Here is a 21,794-nt window from a genome sequence, read left to right as displayed (position 1 = left end):
GTATGACTAAACCTCTGTGAGCTTCAGGTTCCTTATCTGTCAGAATGGGAGAAACATTGTGGTGTGTAGAGGATTTGCATGAGCCGGTGACTCTGAAATTGCCGGGCACACTGCGTCCTGAACACACGTCTATGGATGCCACGTCCCAGGCTCAGTGCCTCAGAGTGAGATGGATGCTCCCTCCCTCTGTGGTTTTCAATTTTGAGTGGCTGGATTCTAAAATTTAAACCATTGTTATCATTAATTTCAGTTTTACTTTGTAGAATTATTGGCATTTTCTTTAGGTGGTTGAGTACTTAGTAAATTTTCGTAGAACATTTGGGAAGAGAGATAAATTCTTCACAGGATTCAAATTTGGTATCTATTAATTCAACTTAGTAATTATGTTATATATCAAGTCTTCTATATTTAAGGTTTTTTTACTATTGGCTAGTAATGTGAAAGAATTTCCTGTTTCTGTCCATTCTTTTAGTTTAAAAAATAACATTTGGCTTTTTTCCTGATTACGAAAGTTATACATATTTATTCTCTCTCTCAGTCTCTGTTTCTCGTTTTTACTAGGCACTCACACACACACATATATACATACATTCTTTGAGGAGATAGAGCTACGTGGGCTCTTGAGAAGGGTTAGGCCCTTCTGTTCTTATCTCTAGTTGTTTGATTAGACTTGAAACACACGTGACTGGAATAAAGACTTCCATGCTTATTGTTCCAACTTAGCAGATTCTTAGTTTTGTTTCATTCTTAAAATTTTCCTTCTACCCCAAAAGAACCCTGCTAGCCACTAAAAGAAGGGAAAACGGAAGAAGATGCAAAAGTCATATGCTCAGCAGTTTGGAGGGTTCTCTTGCTCCTACTGTGTGTCCAGGAATCCTGGCCACCTCCCTTGCTTGGCCTGGGTACTGCAGCAGACATGAAAAGGCAGGCTTGCATGGGAGGACTCAGCCTGACAAGCTGTGTTTCAGTCCTATTTGCTGTTCCATTGTGCTAAGAGTGAGGGGAAGGTTTCATACTGAATACCAAAACTAGCTAAATTAAGCCAAAGAGGACATCTGCAATACCATTTCATTTTCTCCTGGATTTCTGTCTCCTTGGCAGAAGTCTAGCTAAGGTTTTCCAGCTCTAATATTTTCTTTTAGAGTTTAGCTCTAATATTTTCTTGAGGTAAAAATAGTCTGAGAAGAGAATATTTCCTCAACTTAGAATACTTTCAAAGGAAAAGGGGGGAAAATGGCTTAATCAGTTTTTAAGTTAATTACAGAAAGCGATTTTATTTCTTACATACCGAGGGAAAGAGTGAAAAGATCTTATTTATTTTAAAAGTATTATTTATGTTATATTTATACATACACTTTCATTACTAGCTTTTCTCACTTAATATATCATGAACATTTGATAGTCATCAAATATTCTTCTATAATATGTCATTTTTAATGGCTGAATAGTATTTATAGTAAGGGCATACCATTGTGTACTTTTTTCTGTTGTTGCACATTTGTTTTCAACTATCTTTTAATCTGAAAAGTTAAACACCAAAATGGAATTACAGGACATATCCACTTCTGCAGAAATGCTAAAGAAATCACCCCTCACAGCTAGATAGTGTACAGGTAAATGAAAGGAAAAGTATTAGTATTACTTACCAAATTAATAGGACAAAAGAAGAAATTCATTTGTCTCAATAGATATCAAAAACTCATCTGATAAAATGCAGAATCGAATCTTGATTTAAAGTTAAAGAAAAAAATCTAGCTTTTTTTTTCTGCTTTCTTAACATGGTAAATATCAATATAATTAAAGCCAAGAGTCATGTTATACATACTAAAAAGGCACTTTGGAAAGAAAAAAATTCAAGGTGGTCCCAGTCATCACTTAAGTTTACTATAATACTGTAAATGCTGATGAAAATCTACCATATTTCATTGATTATAAGACTCACTTTTTTTTATGTTTTATCATCTTTAATGGAAGGATACGTTTTACAATTGACAACATGTCATAATTTGACAGCTTTTTTTCTTTCTTGGTGTAAAAATGATGGTGTGTCTTACAGTTGATGGCATTTTAGATTTGATGTAATATGGTATTATGAAAAGGAAATAAAAGCAATAGGTAAATAATGTTACTTTCAGTACTTGACATAATGTGTACTAAGAAAACCAACCAAAATATTCTTCAGAAGATTTTAAAAAATATCCCTTAAGTCTCTGAATTCACAAAAGTGGAAATATTTGTAAAATATTTTTGCTTTTTCCTGAATGAATTACATTTTTGTTGAGTCACAAAATTTCTTTGCATAATCCCACACTGTAGGTTAACAGCTTTTTCCGTTTTCACTAGTTTTTATCTTTCACACAAAGGCCATTTTTTTCTCACAAAAGAATTATTTTTTATTTTTAAGTACCTCTTTGCATGCATAGTTGCTTGTGGTGAAGAGCGAACACAACAGAACACAAGAGTTGTGTCTGCTGAGCTTTGACCAGGTTCCTTTGCTAGCTAGGCAACTCATTCCAGCAGAATGCACCAGCTTCACAGTAGCAAGGTGGCATATTACATCTCATGACCTTTTGCAGAACTCTCAGTTGAAACTACAAAGTTAAATACGTGAAAGCCACAATCTATGGTGAATGAGTTAAGCAAAACTGCAGCACATCTGATGAAACAAAATCAAATGCATCACTAGAGAGAGGAGGTTGTCTTACTGTATGGCGATTTAGAATATTATGTTCAGGTCTGAGTACAACACTTTAAGTCAAATTAGATTATTTTCAGAGAACAACCAAATTGCTGAAGGATCTTGAGGAAAATCTGAAGTAATTCTAGATTTAGTCCGATTCGGTGGGGGGTATGATGACTGTTGTCAGATATTTGAAGGCTTATCATTATCATTAGCCTTTGTCTCTAGAATTAGGACCAATGAGAAGAAGTGCTAAGGGAATATAAAGAAGGGCATATTAGTAAGAACTGCCAAAGATGATATGAGAGGCCCCAGGCCTTGTGAGGGCCCCCATAGTGAATTTGTTTCAACAGAGGTTACATGATAATTTGCAATATTACAGAAGAGGGTCCAACTGGGATGAATAGTTGAACTCAGTAACTTTTTTTTTTTTTTTAAAGATTTTATTTTTTCCTTTTTCTCCCCAAAGCCCCCCAGTACATAGCTGTGTATTCTTCGTTGTGGGTTCTTCTAGTTGTGGCATGTGGGACGCTGCCTCAGCGTGGTCTGACGAGCAGTGCCATGTCCGCGCCCAGGATTCGAACCAACGAAACACTGGGCCGCCTGCAGCGGAGCGCGCGAACTTAACCACTCAGCCACGGGGCCAGCCCCGAACTCAGTAACTTTTAAAGTTCTGTCTAGACTTATGGCTATGTAATTCTAGGAAAAAATGGTTAGATTAAAAAATTAGCTTCTAGTTGAATACACCTCAGTTATTTGAACTATTAATCAGCTTATTTGAGTACTTATATTGTGATCAATACTGTCTGGGGTGTGGTTGAAAATGCTAAAATATCCCTATTGGGAGCTGTGGAATGCAGAAGCAACTGAAGGGAAGCAGGACCCAACACCTAGGTAGGAAGGGGCCAGCTTCCAGGCTTTACAAGCCTGGAAGGGGCAAAGAACCATTGTGTTGGGTGGAATGACTGTTAAAGAATTAATTCGCTAAGTGTTACTCACTGTGGCAGAATTTATTTAGTGTTCATTATTTAGCTGGGACATTTGGTTTTCTCTGTAAAAAAGAAATTTTAAAAGCAAATTACAATCCCAAAGAACGAAGTTTGACTCTGAACAAAAGTTTGATCTGCTCCTGAAATAATTTCCACCCCCCTGACAAAGAGAAACCTTGATGCCTGTCAGTTATGGGGCAAAATGGCCATACTGGGTACATTGTACTTGTTAAATAAATACTTCTTGAGTTGGTTATTCTGTAAATAATTCGCCTCCCCCATAGCTCCTACCTTAGAATTGGGAGCCCACCTAGAGAACTTTGCCCCTCATTCATCATGGTGTTGACATGACAGATGGTCTTATTAAGTGACCAACAGTGGAGGCACAACAATTAGGTATCAAGAAATCTTTAGTACCAGGTAGGCTTTTCGGGGGTGGGGGGTGGGGTACGTGAGGGACCTACATCAATTGAATTTTGAACACCATGTGATATATACATTCTACTGTATGTTATAATTTTAATAGCGTATAATGATTTATGTTAATAAATTGAATGTCCCTCTAAGATTTTATTATTTACCTTTTTTGATAAATTACCCTGAGGTTTGGTTACAGAGAGGTGGTGAAAAAGGAAATATTTGGTAACAAAACTAGAATAAAAGTTTAAAGCCAATTTCTAATTCATTTTTATTGTTTTCCAAGGTCATTTTTTGAGAACTTAAGGTACATTGCCCATAGAAGCATGTTATAATATAGAAAATTCCCAGGCTAGCCCATGAAAATCTATTTATCCTACAATACATATTAAGTATGTCACTTAGAGCATTAATTCAGCCATCCCTAACCACTACATGTAAAGTGTGAGTAGATACATTTGGATTTCCAAATTGGGAGTATTTTGCCTTCGCAGAGGGAGTGGCGATGACTCTGAATTTCTTCATGTGGTGAGATGTGGATTGGAGGGGGATGCAGACCGTTAGCAGCAACACCACAGTTCTCCAAGTGTTCGGAACTGGAAAGATTGGAGTGCTGGGGAACACTTGCCTCCTGTTACATTGTATATTGGCTTCACATTTGTTGGGGAGTGCGTGTGCTCGTTTAAGCACTGTGATGTTTTCACTCATGGGTCTCTTTGGTTTCATTTTTGCATACTATTTTCCGTGAAGCTATAATTGAAGATAGAAGAGCTTTGTAGATTCTGAAGGAAGTGTGTGTCCATGAGGCACAATAGTATTGTGACATGAATTTTGACTTTTTTGGGGGGGGAATGCATACTTTTAGTGGTTGGCTAGTTTAAGAGCACCTATCTAGGGGCCAGCCCTATGCCTGAGTGGTTGAGTTCCTGCACTCTGCTTCGGTGGCCCAGGGTTTTGCTGGTTTGGATCCTGGGTGTGGGCATGGCACTGCTCATCAAGCCATGCTGAGGCAGCATCCCACGTAGTGCAACCAGAAAGACCTACAGCTAGAATATACAGCTATGTACTGGGGTGCTTTGGGGAGAAGAAGAAAAAGAGAAGATTGGCAACAGGTGTTAGCTCAGGTGCCAATCTTTAAAAAAAAGTACCTAATAGCCTCTTTTTTAAAAAAAAATTATTTTATTGAGGTTATATTGGCTTTTAACATTGTGTAAATTTCAGGTATACATTATTATGTATCAGTTTCTGTGTAGACTGCCTCATGCTCACCACCAATAGTCTAATTTTTATCCATCATATGTGCTCCTTTACCCCATTTGCCTACCCTTCCACCCCCTTCCTCTCTGGTAACCACTAATCTTTACTTTTTATCTATGTGTCTATCTTCCACATATAAGTGAAATCATACAGTGTTTGTCTTTCTCTGTCTGGCTTATTTTGCTTAATGTAGTACTCTCAAGGTCCATACATGTTGTTGCAAATGAGACGATTTATCTTTTTTATGGCTGAGTAGTATTCCATTCTCTCTCTCTATATATATACACACCACATCATCTTTATCCATTCATTGGTTGTTGGGCACTTGGGTTGCTTCCAGATCTTGGCTATTGTGAATAATGCTGCAATGAACGTAAGGGTGCATAAATCTCTTTGAGTTTTTGATTTCAAGTTCTTTGGATAAATACCCAGTAGTGGGATAACTGGGTCCTATGGTATTTCTATTTTTAATTTTTTTGAGAAATCTCCATACTGTTTTCCATAATGGCTGCACCAGTTTGCATTCCCACCAGCAGTGTATGAGGGTTCCCTTTTCTCCACATTGTCTCCAACATTTGTTGTTTTTTGTCTTGGTAATTGAAGCCATTCTAATAGGTGTAAGGTGATATATCATTGTAGTTTAGATTTGCATTTCCCTAATGATTAGTGATGTTGAACATCTTTTTCATGTACCTGTCAGCCATCTATGTATCTTCTTTGGAAAAATGTCTGTTCATATCCTCTGCCCATTTTTTGGTAAGGTGGTTTAATTTTTTTGTTGTTGAGTTGTGTGAGTTCTTTATATATTTTGGAGATTAACCACTTATCAAATATATGATTTGCAAATATTTTCTCCCAGGTGGTGGGTTGTCTTTTTTTTTGTTCCTGGTTTCCTTTGCCTTGAAGAAGCTTTTTAGTCTGATGTAGTCCCATTTGTTTATTTTTTCTTTTGTTTCCCTTGCCTGAGTTGACATGGTATTCGAAAAGATGCTGCTAAGACTGATGTCAAAGAGTGTACTGCCTCTGTTTTCTTCTCGGAGTTTTATGGTTTCAGGTCTTACATTCAAGTCTTTAATCTATTTTGAGTAATTTTTTTTTCCTTTGGTGAGGATGATTGGCCCTGAGCTAACATCTGTTGGTAATCTTCCTCATTTTGCTTGAGGAAGATTGTCGCTAGCTAACATCTGTGCCAATCTTCCTCTGTTTTGTATGTGGGACACCACCACAGCATGGCTTGATGAGCACTGTGTAGGTCTGTGCCTGGGACCCAAACCAACGAACCCCAGGCTGCTGTAGCAGAACGCACGAACTTAACCACTACACCACCAAGCCAGCCCCTATTTTGAGTTAATTTTTGAGTGTGGTGTAAGATAATGGTCTACTCTGAATCTTTTGCATGTGCCTATCCAATTTTGCTACACCATTTATTGAAGAGACTTTCCTTTCTCCATTGTATGTTCTTGGCTTCTTTGTCAAAGATTAGCTGTCCATAGATGTGTGGTTTTATTTCTGGGCTTTCAGTTCTGTCCCATTGATCTTTGTGTCTGTTTTTGTGCCAATACCATGCTGTTTGGATTACTATAGCTTTGTAGTATATTTTGAAGTTAGGTAATGTGATGCCTTCAGCTTTATTCCTTTTTCTTGGACTGCTTTGGCTATTTGGGGTCTTTTGTTGTTCCATATAAATTTTAGGATTCTTTGTTCTATTTCTGTGAAGAGTGTCATTGGGATTCTGATTGGGATTGCATTGAATCTTTAGATTACTTTAGATAATATGGACATTTTAACTATGTGTATTCTTCTAAACCATGAGCATGGAATATCTTTCCATTTCTTTATATCTTCTTTGATTTCCTTCAATAATGTCTTATAGTTTTCAGTATATAGGTCTTTCACCTCCTTGATTAAATTTATTCCTAAATATTCTTTTTGTTGCAATTGTAAATGGAATTGTATTCTTAACCTCTCTTTCTGCTAGTTTATTAGTGTATAGAAATGCAACTAATTTTTGTAAGTTGATTTTTTACCCTGCAACTTTGCTGTCGTTGTTGATTATTTATGCTAGTTTTTTTGGTGGATTCTTTAGGATTTTCTATATATAGAATCATGTCATCTGCAAACAACAAGAGTTTTATGTCTTCCTTTCCAATTTGGATATCTTTTCTTTCTTTTTCTTGCTCAATTTCTCTGGCTAAAACTCCAGTACAGTGTTGAATAGGGTTGGCGAGAGTGGGCACCCTTGTCTTGTTCCTGTTCTTGGAGGGATGGCTTTCAGTTTTTCACCATTAAGTGTGACATTGGCTGCGGGTTTGTCATATATGGCCTTTATTATGTTGAGGTACTTTCCTCTATGCCCATTTTATTGAGAGTTTTTATCATAAATGTATGTTGGATCTTCTCAAATACTTTCTCTACATCTATTGAGATGATCATATGATTTTTATTCTGCATTTTGTTAATGTGGTATATACATTGATTGATTTGTGGATGTTGAATCATTCCTGCATCCCTGGCATAAATCCCACTTGATCATGGTGTATGATCCTTTTAATGTATTGCTGTATTCAATTTGCCAATATTTTGTTGAGGATTTTTGCATCTATGTTCATCAGGGATATTGCCTTGTAATTTTCTTTCTTTGTATTTTTCTCTCTGGTTTTGGTATCAGGGTAACATTGGCCTCACAGAATAAGTTAGGAAGCATTCCATCTTCTTCAGTTTTTTTGGAATAGTTTAAGAAGGATAGGTATTAAATCTTCTTTGAATGGTTGGTAGAATTCTCCAGAGAAGCCATTTGAGTACCTATTTAATAGCCTCTTAAAAAACATTTTGAGTAATAGGATAAAAATAGACATTTAAAAATCACTTTTTTTGTTTTTGGGTGGGGGAATCACTTGTAAGGTCTACACGAGTCCTTCTGTGTACTCTCTGGATCGAGTAGTTGCTGGATTTCGAACACGAAGTCAGATGCTGCTGGGTCACATAGAAGAACAAGATGAAGTCCTCCACTGCCAATTTTCTGATAACAGTGATGATGAAGAATCAGAAGGCCAAGAGAAGTCTGAAATTAGGTATGTTAAATATAGACTGATTTAATAAACATAGTTATATGATACAATAAATGTATACAGAAGTAGGTTTTGTTTTTTTCGTTAAAGTGTATCTTTTCCATTTAATATAAGAGCAGGTAGTTTTTGCTAAATGTACTGTCAACTAAAGTGTTACGAAACCAGTATTTGAACACAAGTCATCAGTCTTACAATTGAAAAATAATTTTGCTTTTAGAGCTTTTGTAGTTGTTAGATTTTAATTTTCAGAGAGAACATTTTTGGATTTTCTGATTCTGCTACCACAGTGGCAACAAACAGGATGAATTTTCCACTGGATCCAACATGGGGGCAAGGCATCCTTTTATTTTGAGGAATATTAGTAAAATTCTATTTGTTTTATATAATGCTTTTTTAACATTACTGTCACTTTTTGGGGAAACTTATTTGAGGGCAGATTAGAAAACATTCATAGACAACTTACCTTTGATCTTAATTTTTCTTTTTTTTAGATGTAGAAGTCACCCATGGATTCAAAAGCCATTCAAAAAGCCAGGGTCTGTTTGTTCTCTTGTTGAGTTGAATGATATTCAGGATCAAACACAAAAGTCAAGTTCGGGGAATGAAGGTACACACACTTTCTCAAGTAATTTAGATCTAATATTTGTAAGACACTTCTCTTTTTCTTCGGTCAATAATTTAAGAAGCATTTAGGAATTCTCAAAGATGGGAGCTTGATGGGAGTGTTTTCCTGGTTGATAGAATGTCCTTTATGTTCTCTGTTGTACCTCTAATTTTTCACTCTTTTTTATTCCTTGATAAAAAAAATTTTCCACCAATCAGTTCTGGCTAGAGTTGTAGCTAAATCTTTCGAATGAGGATTTTATATTCAAACCTGAGTTGATATACATTGTACTCTTCACTACTTTAAAATACATCTTAAGTAATTTACTAAGTGTCTATTTTATGCTTCACTGGCACACATGCCTACCATTAGTGATGTATTTGGCATTGGAGCCAAATTAGTATACTGGGTGCTCATAATGTTCTAGTACACAATTGATGAGAATTTTTGTACATTAAATAACAGCATCAAAAATGTTTATGTTGCAAAAACTATAGTAGGAGATTTTAACTCATTTCTCTTGGCCTATGAGTGGTCAAAACAAAAAATAAGAGTATAGAGAAGATAAATAACATGATAAATAAGTCCTACACGTTGATAATAGCATCTTTTTAAGATCCTATGCATGTAATATTAACAAAAAATTGACTATATGTCACAAATAAAACGTGTATAAATAGTGTAGATTGGTGCTCCTCAAGCAGCCATCCTTGAACTGTTTGTTACTGGTCTACAACCAGGTAAGAAACTTAGTCCAGAAGGTAAATCAGCACACTAGTTCCTTCATTGAGGATGTCTTGCTATGAAAAAAGATAGCAGCTGAACTAAAACAGTGACATAGTTGATTTATGTTCTGGTCTAAGATAGTAACAAACAGTGCTGGACCATACTCTGAGTAGTCTGTTCTCTGATTACGATTAAACTACAAGTTAGTAGGAAAAAATTCAACCTTCTACCCACCTGGAGATTTTACACTTTTCTTAAATAACTCAGGTTAAAGAAAAGCTGAAATTGCAGAATATCTAAGGGCGATGAAAAACTGTATATCAGAACCTACAAGACATGACTAAAACATTTATATATTTTAAGGAAAGGAAGACTTGCTGTAAGCTAGAGAACCAGTTTCAACTGCTGTGTATTTTTTTTCTCTCTCTCCCTTTCTGTTTGTCCCTTCCTCTGCTGTCTCTAGACTGCTTCTGTGTCTGCTTTTCTTTTTAACTCTACTTCTGCTGAATATTTTATGAGCAGATAGTTTTATTTCTCAGTTTTGTTTCTTTTATTTTAAAGATTTACAGATTGACTATCTCCAGGAGAGTCAGGAGTTGAATTTGCAAAAATTAAGGAATTCAGAACTCATACTTACTGAAGCTAAACAAAAAATGAGAGAACTTACAATTAATATCAAGATGAAGGAAGATCTGATTAAAGAATTACTAAAAACAGGTAATAGTATGCTATCAACCAGCTTATATGAGAGAGAAAAGCTTCTAATGTTGCATCTAATGTTGTAACATTTACTTTAGTTTTTGATGCTCAGGACTATCCAGTGTAGCTTGTAATTTGGTGTAACAAGCTGTGTTTTAGAGCTAATATGTGAGGTTAGTTATCAAAAGAATTTTCTTATTTTGGAATTTCATCTATGAATTGTTCTAGCCAGTGTGAACTCTGTGTTGTGCTGAAACTCTGGCACTTAATGTTTTTTGCCACTTTTTAAGAAACATTATACTAGGCATCTGGGAATATGTCTGAGATGTTTTTCTAACTCATTTCAACAGTAATTTATTTTAAATTGTTAGAATTCATTTTCTGAATTAGTTCATTTTTAACATTAATTGTAAACTTTGTATTTTAAATATAGATAATTTTTATTTTTCTGAAGCTGTAAGGAGTTGTCTTTGAGAGCTGTTCTCGTAGCCAAGCTTTTAGCTCTTCCCCTTAGTCACAAATTCGGCCAGGTTGGGCGTATGTACCTCATCTCCTCACCTTCAGCTACTTTAGACTTGCCTTAAAAAGCACGTCTCAGGTTTTTTGGATTTTTTTCTCCCCTAATATACTAAAGTGCAAATCTTGACTACTTTGAAGTTCAGTAAAGGATTGAAGGAATAAGAGACACCAGCATTTCTTTTTTTCAACTCCAATGAAAAAGAACTCACTGGTCACATTTAGGGGAACTGAAGAAAATATTGTCTTCCTCTTCTTCAAGCCCAAGGCAATAATCACAATCACACTCAAACTACATGAATTATGAGTCCCAACTCCTCTGCCAGCAAGGGGAAACCTGCCTTCCCACTTCCTTCCTCTTCCCTGCAAGCTTGCTTTCTGGCCTTCGGTCCTCCTTTCTCAACCTCCTCTCCCTAACTGCGGTCCCAAAGTGTTTTCCTTCCTCATTCCTAGTGAGGTATATGCTGTGCATCATCCCAGCTCCAATTATCCCAGGTGTTTAAGTTTGACTATCCTCCTTATAGGCAGGATCAATGCCAGTAAACCTCTCTTATGAGTATCTAGGAACTGATTTATGGGTTTAAATAACTTCTCCATCCTCAAGATTTCAGGGTACTGCCTGTGGAAGTTGAGGATATTTACCGCTCTGGAATAGATGATTTTCTTTCTGGTAGATTATCCCACCATGGGATATCTCACTAAACAAGCACAACTTTGAGGCTGGTCTACCTATCCTGATTGCCTTAAAATGGAGAATACCTCAACTTATGCAGAGAAGGTCCTCTTCTTGCTCATTAGAACCAAGGGCAGTTTGGAGCTTTCTTAAAGATCTTAGAGATGGTGACTAGCAAAAGGGTCAGTGTGTGCTTTTCAAAGCCCTTCCACTGACGACTTCTCCCCAATAGCAGCTGCTTTAATCAACAGTAACAGTGACAAGTATACTGCATTTCATCAATTCTATTACACATTTTTTTCACATTTTAATCTCTGAAATCAAGATGCATCTTACAATCAATAGTATCTTAGCATTTAATCATGGTGTAATTGGCATTGTATTTTTTTTCTTAGTGGTTCATAAAATATTGGTGTGTTGAACAATTTATGGATCTTAGAGTCATTAAAATATAATAGTTGTATGTATTTTAAAGTCAGTCAAAATCATAGAGTTGTAGAGGCAGAAGACAACTCACAGTGCATTTAGTTTGATAACTCCTTTTTATTAAAAAATTAAGAGATTTTCAGTATAGCAGTGTGACAAATTGTCCCCGGCGATTATTCATCCCATGAGCTCTAGAATCTGATTTCCCACTGCCATGAGTTTGCTAGTTTAGTTCAAGAACAGTTGACTATTCAGAACAAATCAAAACCAAGTTTTTAGGCTCATAGCTGGGCTTAGAATGAAAAGATATGGAAATACCTAATCCTATTTTTCTCTATGTTCTAAATATTCATAAGAAAAGCATTTAAAAAGAATTCGTCTTTAACAAGTTCAGTGGAATGAAAAAGGAGGAGGCCAGCTCTAGATTAAAAGATTCTTAAGAGACTCAACAATCAGATGTCTGGTGGACCTTGTTTGGATCGTGATTAAAATAAACCAATTATAAAAGACATTTTGAGACAATTTGGGAAGTCTGAATAGGGACTGATGGGTATTAACATTGTTAGTTAGGTGTGGCAATGACTTTTTGGTTAGGTCCATATTCTGTATAGATGCCTATTGAAGTATGTATAGATGAAATGGTATGACATCTGGGATTAGTTGACAGTTTTTTTTGCTGGGAAAGATTCTCCCTAGCTAATGTCTGTTGCCAATCTTCTTCTTTTATTTTTGTTTTTTTGCCCAAAGCTGCAGTACTTAGTTGTGTATTCTAGTTCTAAGTCCTTCTAGTTCTTCTAAGTGAGCTGCTGCCACAGTATGGCTACTGCTAGACGAGTGGTGTGGTTCTGTGCCCAGGAACTGAGCCCAGGCCACTGAAGCAGAGCACGCTGAAATTTAGCCACTAGGCCATTGGGGCTGGCTCTACAATTTTTAAGGAAATTAAAACAAAAGGAAAAAGGCATAGATGAAGCAACTGTGGCAAAATCTTGATAACTCTTGAATCTGAATGATGAGCATTCATTATATTATTTCCCTACTTTTTATATAGTGAAAATTTTTCATAATAGTTAAAAAAAAAAAAAGAATTCAAAGAGACAGATTATGGGGACCAGGAAGCCAAAGTGTAGTAAGCAAGAGGCCAAAGAATCATCTCAAACATCCTACTTAACTGGAGTTTGATGCCAGCAAAGCTAAACTGCAAATTCAGTAGAAATGTCACACTGAAACACAAAAGATGAACCAATGAGATGATTGAATGGCACCATATGGGGACAGTCATTAAGGAACTCATTATTAAGAGGCCAGGTGGCAAATTGTGTTTGATGGGGATGGGTGGGGACAGTTGGGTTTTTAGTGCTATGCCTTAAATAGTTATACTGCCCAGGTGGATTTTTAAGAGTACAGCATTGTTATGTTTTTGATGTTTTACTTAGTTTTTCTTTTTTGCATAATTTATAATTATTATTACTGTTATTATTATGGTTAAGGTAATGATGCCAAGTCTGTAAGCAAACAGTATTCTCTGAAAGTAACAAAACTTGAGCACGAAGCAGAACAGGCGAAAGTGGAATTAACTGAAACACAAAAGCAGCTACAGGAACTGGAAAACAAAGATCTTTCTGATGCTGCTTTGAAAGTAAAATTACAGAAGGAGTTCCGTAAAAAGATGGATGCTGCAAAGCTAAGAGTCCAGGTAATTTAAAAAATGTATTTGAGAAAACTTATTTAAGGCTTCCTGCTTTTGAGGATTTTTGTACCTGGTTAGGAAAGAAGTAGGATTCTGTTTTTACCAGCAAGAGAAACTGGATGGCAACTTTTCTTTTCCAGTGTGCTGGTAGGTTTATATACCTTCAATCTGGGTAGTATATTTCTTCATTCAAGAAGTTTATTATTTTAATATCTTTATCAAAAAGCATCTACTAAGAAATAAAGATAACCACAGAAATATTTTCCTTTTCTGGAGGACGGAAGATTAACTAGTGATTAAATAATACATATAAAACATCTGGTACGTACATGGCACCTTGTAGACACTCAACAAATGGTAACTATTTCACTTTTCTGAAACCATAACTGCTTGCTTTAATAAAGGTTAATAACTTAACTACATATCATTCTTAATCTCCTAATGCTGGATTTAGCTATAACCTCGGAAATAGCTACAATTAAAAGTTCTATTCTATGAGAAATATTCCATTACAGAGAGATTTTGTGTAATGAAGCCATTTTCAGATGCTTTTGGGATGGTCAGACTGCTTTGTTAGTCTGATGATAATGAATTTGCCAGAATGCCTTCTCCTTTTCTTTTCATCCATAATCTATTGCTTTCATATTGTTTCCACTGTAGGTAGAATGGAATTGTAGTTAACCTGTTCAGAGCATTATTTATTTCTTTTTGAAACTGCCACAGTTATTTTCTTTCAACAAGGTAGCTGTTCACTGCACACCTCCTGTGCACCAGGTCCTTTTCCAGGTGGGAATGCAGAGGTGAACAGACCAAAAAGTCCCTACTCCTAGGGTTTTTAATGCCTCCTCAAACATCTGGACATCTCCACTACAATGTTTTACCTAAGTAGCCTCTCAAGTCAACAAGTTAAAATAATATGACTTTAGTGTTTGAACTGCTTAAAGGAGGACATGTGGTAGTGTATGTCACACTTTCTACTTTCCTTCAGAATACTTATTTTCAGAATACATATTTTCACTTAGCAATTCACAGCAAAGTCTTGGGATTGATTCTTTTTCACTTCTTGACCCTTTAAATTAAGGCTGCGGTGCCTAACAAAGTAGTCATTTTAATAAAACATTAGTAGAAAAGAACAATTAAGATTTTTCCTTTGTGTTTATTATGAAATTTTATTTATAATTTCATAGTTTTATATCCTAGCTTCAGTTCTGATTGTAATTTTTATACATATTAATAAGTAATAACTGGGATTATTGTTTTTCTAAGGAGGTTATTATATTTATCATATACATCTATAGCTTAAGCCTTGTTTGTGGATTTAGCAAAGATTATTTTTGTATGTTCTATATCTCGCACAACTAAAATGGTTGAGATTGAAAGATTAAATGAAAAATTGTAATAGGGTTTGGGAATTATGATGTTCTTTTTGTTTTCCATGTTTCTTGCTGCATATCCTTTTCTGGTAAGGGTACTAATAAGGAAGGGAAAGAAGACATAGAGTTTAATTAAGCTCAAAAAACATCTCATACAACAGAGAACTGAAACAAGGTTCCCATGTAGTTTTAGAAATTTCTGTGCCTTGATGGGGTTGGGAATGATTAAGATGATGAGGATGGTGGTGGGGATGAGGAGATAGACAATAGTTACCAGTTGTTAAGTGTCTACAAAGTGCTATATGCGTACCAGATGTTTTATATATATTATTTAATCGTTATTTAATCCTTTGAAGTGAGTATTTTACCCTATTCTACAAATGAGGAAGCTAAGGTTTAGAAAGGTAAAATAATTCATTCAGAGTCACATAGTTATGATGACAGTAATGCTTGTCAGCACTCTTAACATTTCTTACCATTTTTAAATATTGAAATACTAGTGTTTTTATTGGTATAAAGTTATTTTAGTTTTTAAAACTTAAAATTTTTTTAATTTTTAAAAATCTGAACTCTCTATTCTATATGTCTTTAGATATATAGAGAGAGTAATATGCTCCATTAGTATGCTAATGCTAACAGAGGTGCACTTTTGAGCTTCTAGAATAAGTGCAAAAGACAATGACAACCTATCTCACTTTTAAATAAGATTATCAGTACTCATACTGATGTTTTCAACATTATGTGGAAAAAGACACTAAAATGCTCCAGTGTTGCAGTTACTTTCAAAAGTAAGTGGCAAAGCCAATGTCCAAATCCAGGCATGGAAAAGTGCAGAGGCCTGTGGCCTCCAAGCCAGTGGTCCACAAAGTAGTCCATTTGCACATTGTTCATTGTTGGTCTGTGACAAGATAAAGGTAAATGAGAGCACAGCTTCCTTCAGAACAGTCCTGCATGAAACCAATGTCAGCCGAATCTAATAGTGAGCTTAGTGGTACAGGCTGACAACAAGTCTGTGACTAGTACTGGTCCACAGAGCACACTTTGAGGAGCCCTGCTCTGAGCTATGATAGCTCTGTGAATACTTAGTCTAATTAAAATAAGATGTGTTTATGTCAACAATTTATTGCAAGATGAAGGAAATAATTAATTATAATCTGCATAATTTACAAATAACCTTCCCTTAAATTTTTATGCCACCTAAGAGTTACTTAGTGCAATATTAAAGCACATAATACAAGTCTGATATATGTTTGTTTGTTTGATCAGGATTCAATTGGAACACCCTGATATTTTATATTAGTAGTGTAAACCCTTTAAAAATGTTCACAAATTTTTAATGCTCTCTGTAGATAAGCTTAGCTAGATGAGGAGAAGCTTTATTTAAGGTAGTTAAAATAGTAATTATAATGTTTGGTCACTCTCAGGGAAAATGGTATTGATTCTGATCATCTTAACTCAGGATTAATGATTTAGGCTATAGCTGGATATAAAAGAGGAGCACAGTGGAATACTATGCAGTCACATAGAAGGAACACATCTATGTGAAAGAGTAGCCTATCTGGAATATATATGAAGTTATTTGAATGCATGTAAATTATTTCTGGAATAATATTTAAGAAATAGCAGGACAGGAAGATTAGGGGTCTGAGATAAGAGAGAGTTTTTAAAAATATAAGGTCAGTTTTATGTTTTAATTTTTATCATGTACACATAATATTTTTAAATTGCTCATTAATAAAAAAAGCAGAGACTGATTTTGTTCTGTTTGGTTGTCTGCATCAGGAAGAATGATCATTCTTTATATCTAGTGAAAAGTATGATGGTTGCCTAGTTGTAAAAGTAAAAATGTAGAAAACAAGTGTGAATGTATCAAAAATAAGTTAAAATCGAGGCAAAATGCCTACCCTTGCCATTGAATGAAAAGTTTATGAGAGATGTAGTTTTTCATTTTGAAATATCCCATATGATCCCAGGTCTTACAGAAGAAGCAACAAAATAGTAAGAAATTGGCATCATTGTCGATCCAAAATGAGAAACGTGCTAATGAACTAGAGCAGAATGTAGATCACATGAAATATCAAAAGATACAGCTGCAAAAAAGACTTCGAGAAGAAAATGAAAAAAGGAAGCAACTGGATGCAGAAATTAAGCAGGATCAACAAAAAATCAAAGTAATATTATCCTACTTTCCTGCTAAGCATAATAATGCTTGATTCGGTTGGCGTGTGAGGTATCTAACCTTGGCCTGTCCTGGGCTGCTGTCTTCATTCACTTTAAAGCTTTGTTCATCTACGTAGTAAAACCCATTTATTGAATTCTGAGTACTGTCTTGAAGGCTTTGACTTCACAAAAGACCAAAGCGCAGTGATAATTTCTCTGCTAGCACCTTAACTTTAGTTGAGGCTGTCAAAACTATAAATATATAAAGCTGACTTTCTAAAAGATATCTAACATGTGAATAAGATTTCCCATTTTCAGAGTGCTCTGTCATACATAGTGCAAGGTAAAATGGTACCATCTCATTCATAGTGAGCAGAAGAGTGATGAGACCTGTATGCACAGCAGTTCTATAGACTGGATTAGGCTTGGGAAGAACTGGTGGTGTCAGCCTGGGCCATGGAGCCAGGCTAGCATGGGTTCAAATCCCAGCTCTCTCAGTTCTTGGCTGGATCATTTTTTGAGAAAATCACTTACCCTCTCTGAATCTGTTTATTCTTATCTAAAATGGCCTTAATCATACTTGCCTCACAGGGCTCTTTTGAAGAAGAAGATGATAATGATCACAATAACGACAATAACAAACACTTATCTAGCACTATGTACTAGGCTCCTAGGCTCCGTTCTCTTGAAATGTTAAGCCAAATCCAAGGCTTGGAACATAATTGGAGATTTCCTGGATTTTAAATTTTGGAATATAATCTATTCTCAGAACTTAAGAAAGAAATCACAGAATTTAGTGATGAAAGGGTCTTTAAAGAGCAGTTAAGCCAAGTTACTGATTCTTTTGTTTTTGAAGATTGGCCCTGAGCTAACATCTGTTGCCAATCTTTTTTTTTCTTCTTCTCCCCAAAGCACCCCAGTACATAGTTGTATATTCTAGTTGTAGATCCTTCTAGTTCTACTATGTGGGACGCTGCCTCAGCATGGCTTGATGAACGGTGCTAGGTCCATTCTCAGGATCGGAACTGGTGACACCCTGGGCTGCTGAAGTGGAGTGTGTGAACGTAACCACTTAGCCATGGGGCTGGCCCCTGATTCTTTTTTTTTGTAACAGCTTTATGAGATACACTTCACATACCATACAATTCACTCATGTAAAGTGTACAATTCAGTGGATTTTGGTATATTACATTATTAATTTTTATAAGTTGTGATAAAATATATATAACATGAAATTTACCATTTTAACCATGTTTAAGTGTACAGTTCAGTGACATTAATTACATTCGCAATGTTGTGCAAGGATCACCACTACCTATTTCTAAAACTTTTTCATCACCCTAAACAGACACTCTAACCATTAAGCAATAACTCCCTATTCCCACCTTCCCCCTAGCCCTTGGTAACTTCTAATCTCCTTCTGTCTCTGTGAATTTACCTATTCTAGATACTTCATAAAAGTGGAATCATACAATATTTGTTGTGTCTGGCTTATTTCACTTAGCATAATGTTTTCAAGGTTCATCCGTGTTGTAGCATGTATCAGAATTCCATTCTTTTTTATGGCTGGGTAATATTCCATTGTATGCATGTACCACATTTTGTTTATCCATTCATCTGTTGATAGACATTTGGGTTGTTTCCACCTTTTGGCTATTGTGAATAATATTGTGATAAACATTGGCAGATACAAGTAACTGTTCAAGTCCTTGCTTTCAATTCCTTTAGAATTGAAATACCTAGTAGTGGAATTGCTGGGTCATATGGTAATTCTGTGTTTAGCTTTTTGAGGAACTACTAACTGTTTTCGATAGCAACAGCACCATTTTACATTCCCACCTTCAGTGTACACGGGTTCCAATTTCTCCACATCTTCACGAACACTGATTTTGTTTCCTTCTTCTATGTCATCCAAGTACATGTGCAGTTGTATCTCATTGTGGGTTTGATTTGCATTTCTCTAATGACTAATGATGTCAAGCATCTTTTCGTTTGCTTATTAGTCATTTGTATATATCTTCTTTGGAGAAATGTCTATTCAAGTTCCTTGTCTACTTTTTAATTAGATTGTTTGTCTTTGTTGTTGAGTTATAGGAGTCCTTTATGTATTCAGGACATTAAACTATCAGATATGTGACTTCCAAATGTTTTTTCTGATTCTGTAGGTTGTCTTTAAACTTTCTTGATAATATCTTTTGATGCACCAAAGTTTTTAATTTTTATAAAGTCCAAGTAATCTATTTTTTCTTTTGTTGCTTATGCTTTTGGTGTCATATCAAAGAATCCATTGCCAAATCTAAGGTCATGAAGATTTACCCCTATGTTTTCTCCTAAGAATTTTATAGTTTTAGCTCTTATATTTAGGGCATTGATCCATTTTGAGTTAATTTTTGTATATGGTGTGAGGTAAGGGTCCAACTTCATTCTTTTGCATGTGAAAATCCAGTTGTCTTGGCACCATCTGTTGAAGAGACTGTTCTTTTCCCATTGAATGGACTTGGTACCCTTGTCAAAAATCAATTGACTATAGATTTATGGATTTATTTCTAAACTCGCAATTCTATTCCATTTGTCTATATATCTGTCCTTAAGCCAGTACCACACTGTTTTGATTACTTAGCTTTGTTGTAAGTTTTGAAATTGGGAGGTAAGTCTTCCAATTTTGTTTTTTTTTTTTTTTTTTAAGGATTTAATTTTTCCTTTTTCTCCCAAAGACCCCTGGTACATAGTTGTATATTTTTAGTTGTGGGTTCTTCTAGCTGTGATATGCAGGATGCCGCCCCACATAGCCTGACGAGCAGTGCCATGTCTCTGCCCAGGATTCGAACTGGCAAAACCTTCGGCCACCAAAGCAGAGTGTGTGAACTTAACCACTTGGCCATGGGGCCAGCCCCTTGTTCTTCTTTTTCAGGATTGTTTTGGCTATTTGAGGCCCCTTGCAATTCCATATGAATTTAAGGATCAACTTTTCCATTTCTGCAGAAAAGGCCATTGGAATTTTGATGTGGATTGCGTTGAATCTGTAGAACTCTTAGGATAGTATTGACATCATGACAATATTAAGTTTTCATATCCATGAGCATGGAGTGTCTTTCCATTTACTTAGGTCTTCTCTAATTTCTTTCAGCAATGGTTTACAATTTTCAGTTTTACTAGTCTTTTACCTCCTTGGCTAAATTTATTCCCAGATATTTTATTCTTTTAGATGTTATTGTAAATGGAATTGCTTTCTTAATTTCTTTGAGTTACTCAATTTTAATAATAATGATAATTATTTTCGTAGCAGTAGTTAACATTTATTGAGTATTTGTCTTCAGTCAGTACTATGCTAAGCACTTATGTGCTTTATCTCATTTAATTCTTTTTTCTCCTATATTTTCAACTTTTACTTTTCTCCTAGATTCTTTAAACATCTTAGATTTTTCTCATCCTAAAATTATCTTCCTTCAACTTTATACTACGCTCTCTCTCTTCTCTTTATAACCAAACTTCTTGGAAAAGGTTACTGCATTTCTTTCTCTTTCCTCTGTTTCCATTCATTCTCTTATCCTCTCCAGTCTGGCTTGTGACTCCTGGCTCACTGTCCACTTCAAAGCCCTTGAGAAGTTCACTAGTACTCTCTGTCACTAACGTCCTTATCTTAACCCCTCAGTTGCATCCAGCATAGTTCACCACTTGCTCCATCTTGAAATATTTTCTCCTTTGTGAAGTATTTGCCTTTGTGAAATTATTCTCTCCTTGTTTTTTTCTCTTTCTGATTGCTTATTTTCTGTCTTTGCTAGCTCATCCTACACTATCAGTCCTTTACATACGGGAATTCCTCAAGGCTCTAGCCTCTGCCCTCTGTTGTTTTTTTTTTTTTTTTTAAATTGAGGTTTGGTTTATAACACTGTATAGATTTCAGGTGTTCATTATTGGATTTCAACTTCTGTATACATTACATTGTGTTCACCCCCAAAAGTCTAGTTTCCATCCATCACCATACAAATGTCCTCCTTTTACCTCTTTTGCTCTTCCTCTACCCCTCTTCCCCTCTAATAACCACCAATCTGTTCTCTGTATTTATGTGTTTGTTTGTTTATCTTCCACATGTGAGTGAAATCATGTGGTATTTGTCTTTCTCTTTCTGACTTATTTCTATTAGCGTGATACTCTCAAGGTTTATCCAGTGTTGTTGCAAATGGCAAGATTTCATCTTTTTTATGGCTGAGTAGTATTCCATTGTATGTGTGTATCCCACATCTTCTTTACTCATTCATCTGTCATTGGGCACTTAGGTTGTTTCTATGTCTTGGCTATTGTAAATAATGCTTCAGTGAACGTAGAGGTGCACATGTCTTTTCAGATTAGTGTTTTTGTATTCTTTGGATAGATACTGAGAAGTGGACTAGCTGAATCATATGTTAGTTCTATTCTTAATTTTTGAGGAATCTCCCTACTGTTTTCCATCGTGGCTACACCAGTTTATGCTCTCACCACCAATGTAGGAGGGTTCTCTTTTCTCCACATCCTCTCTAAC

General features: G+C 35.6%; 1 protein-coding gene across 7 annotated transcripts in view; it reads left to right on the top strand.

Annotated features, from left to right (window-relative positions):
* KIF27 (kinesin family member 27) overlaps positions 1–21,794 on the top strand; it is a 91,398-nt gene that overhangs the window by 38,271 nt on the left and 31,333 nt on the right. For all 7 annotated transcript variants that reach the window (XM_070590773.1, XM_070590774.1, XM_070590778.1 and 4 more), the window contains 5 exons: positions 8,245–8,414; positions 8,903–9,018; positions 10,303–10,458; positions 13,543–13,748; positions 17,089–17,286. In XM_070590773.1, the coding sequence (XP_070446874.1) occupies positions 8,245–8,414; positions 8,903–9,018; positions 10,303–10,458; positions 13,543–13,748; positions 17,089–17,286 (846 nt within the window). The remainder of the gene's footprint in view (positions 1–8,244; positions 8,415–8,902; positions 9,019–10,302; positions 10,459–13,542; positions 13,749–17,088; positions 17,287–21,794) is intronic.

The sequence above is a fragment of the Equus przewalskii genome, chromosome 22 (assembly GCF_037783145.1).
Source record: "Equus przewalskii isolate Varuska chromosome 22, EquPr2, whole genome shotgun sequence".
Taxonomy (NCBI): Eukaryota; Metazoa; Chordata; class Mammalia; order Perissodactyla; family Equidae; genus Equus; species Equus przewalskii.
The sequence above is the reverse complement of the archived record's forward strand: the minus strand, read 5'-3'. Positions and strand labels throughout refer to the sequence as shown.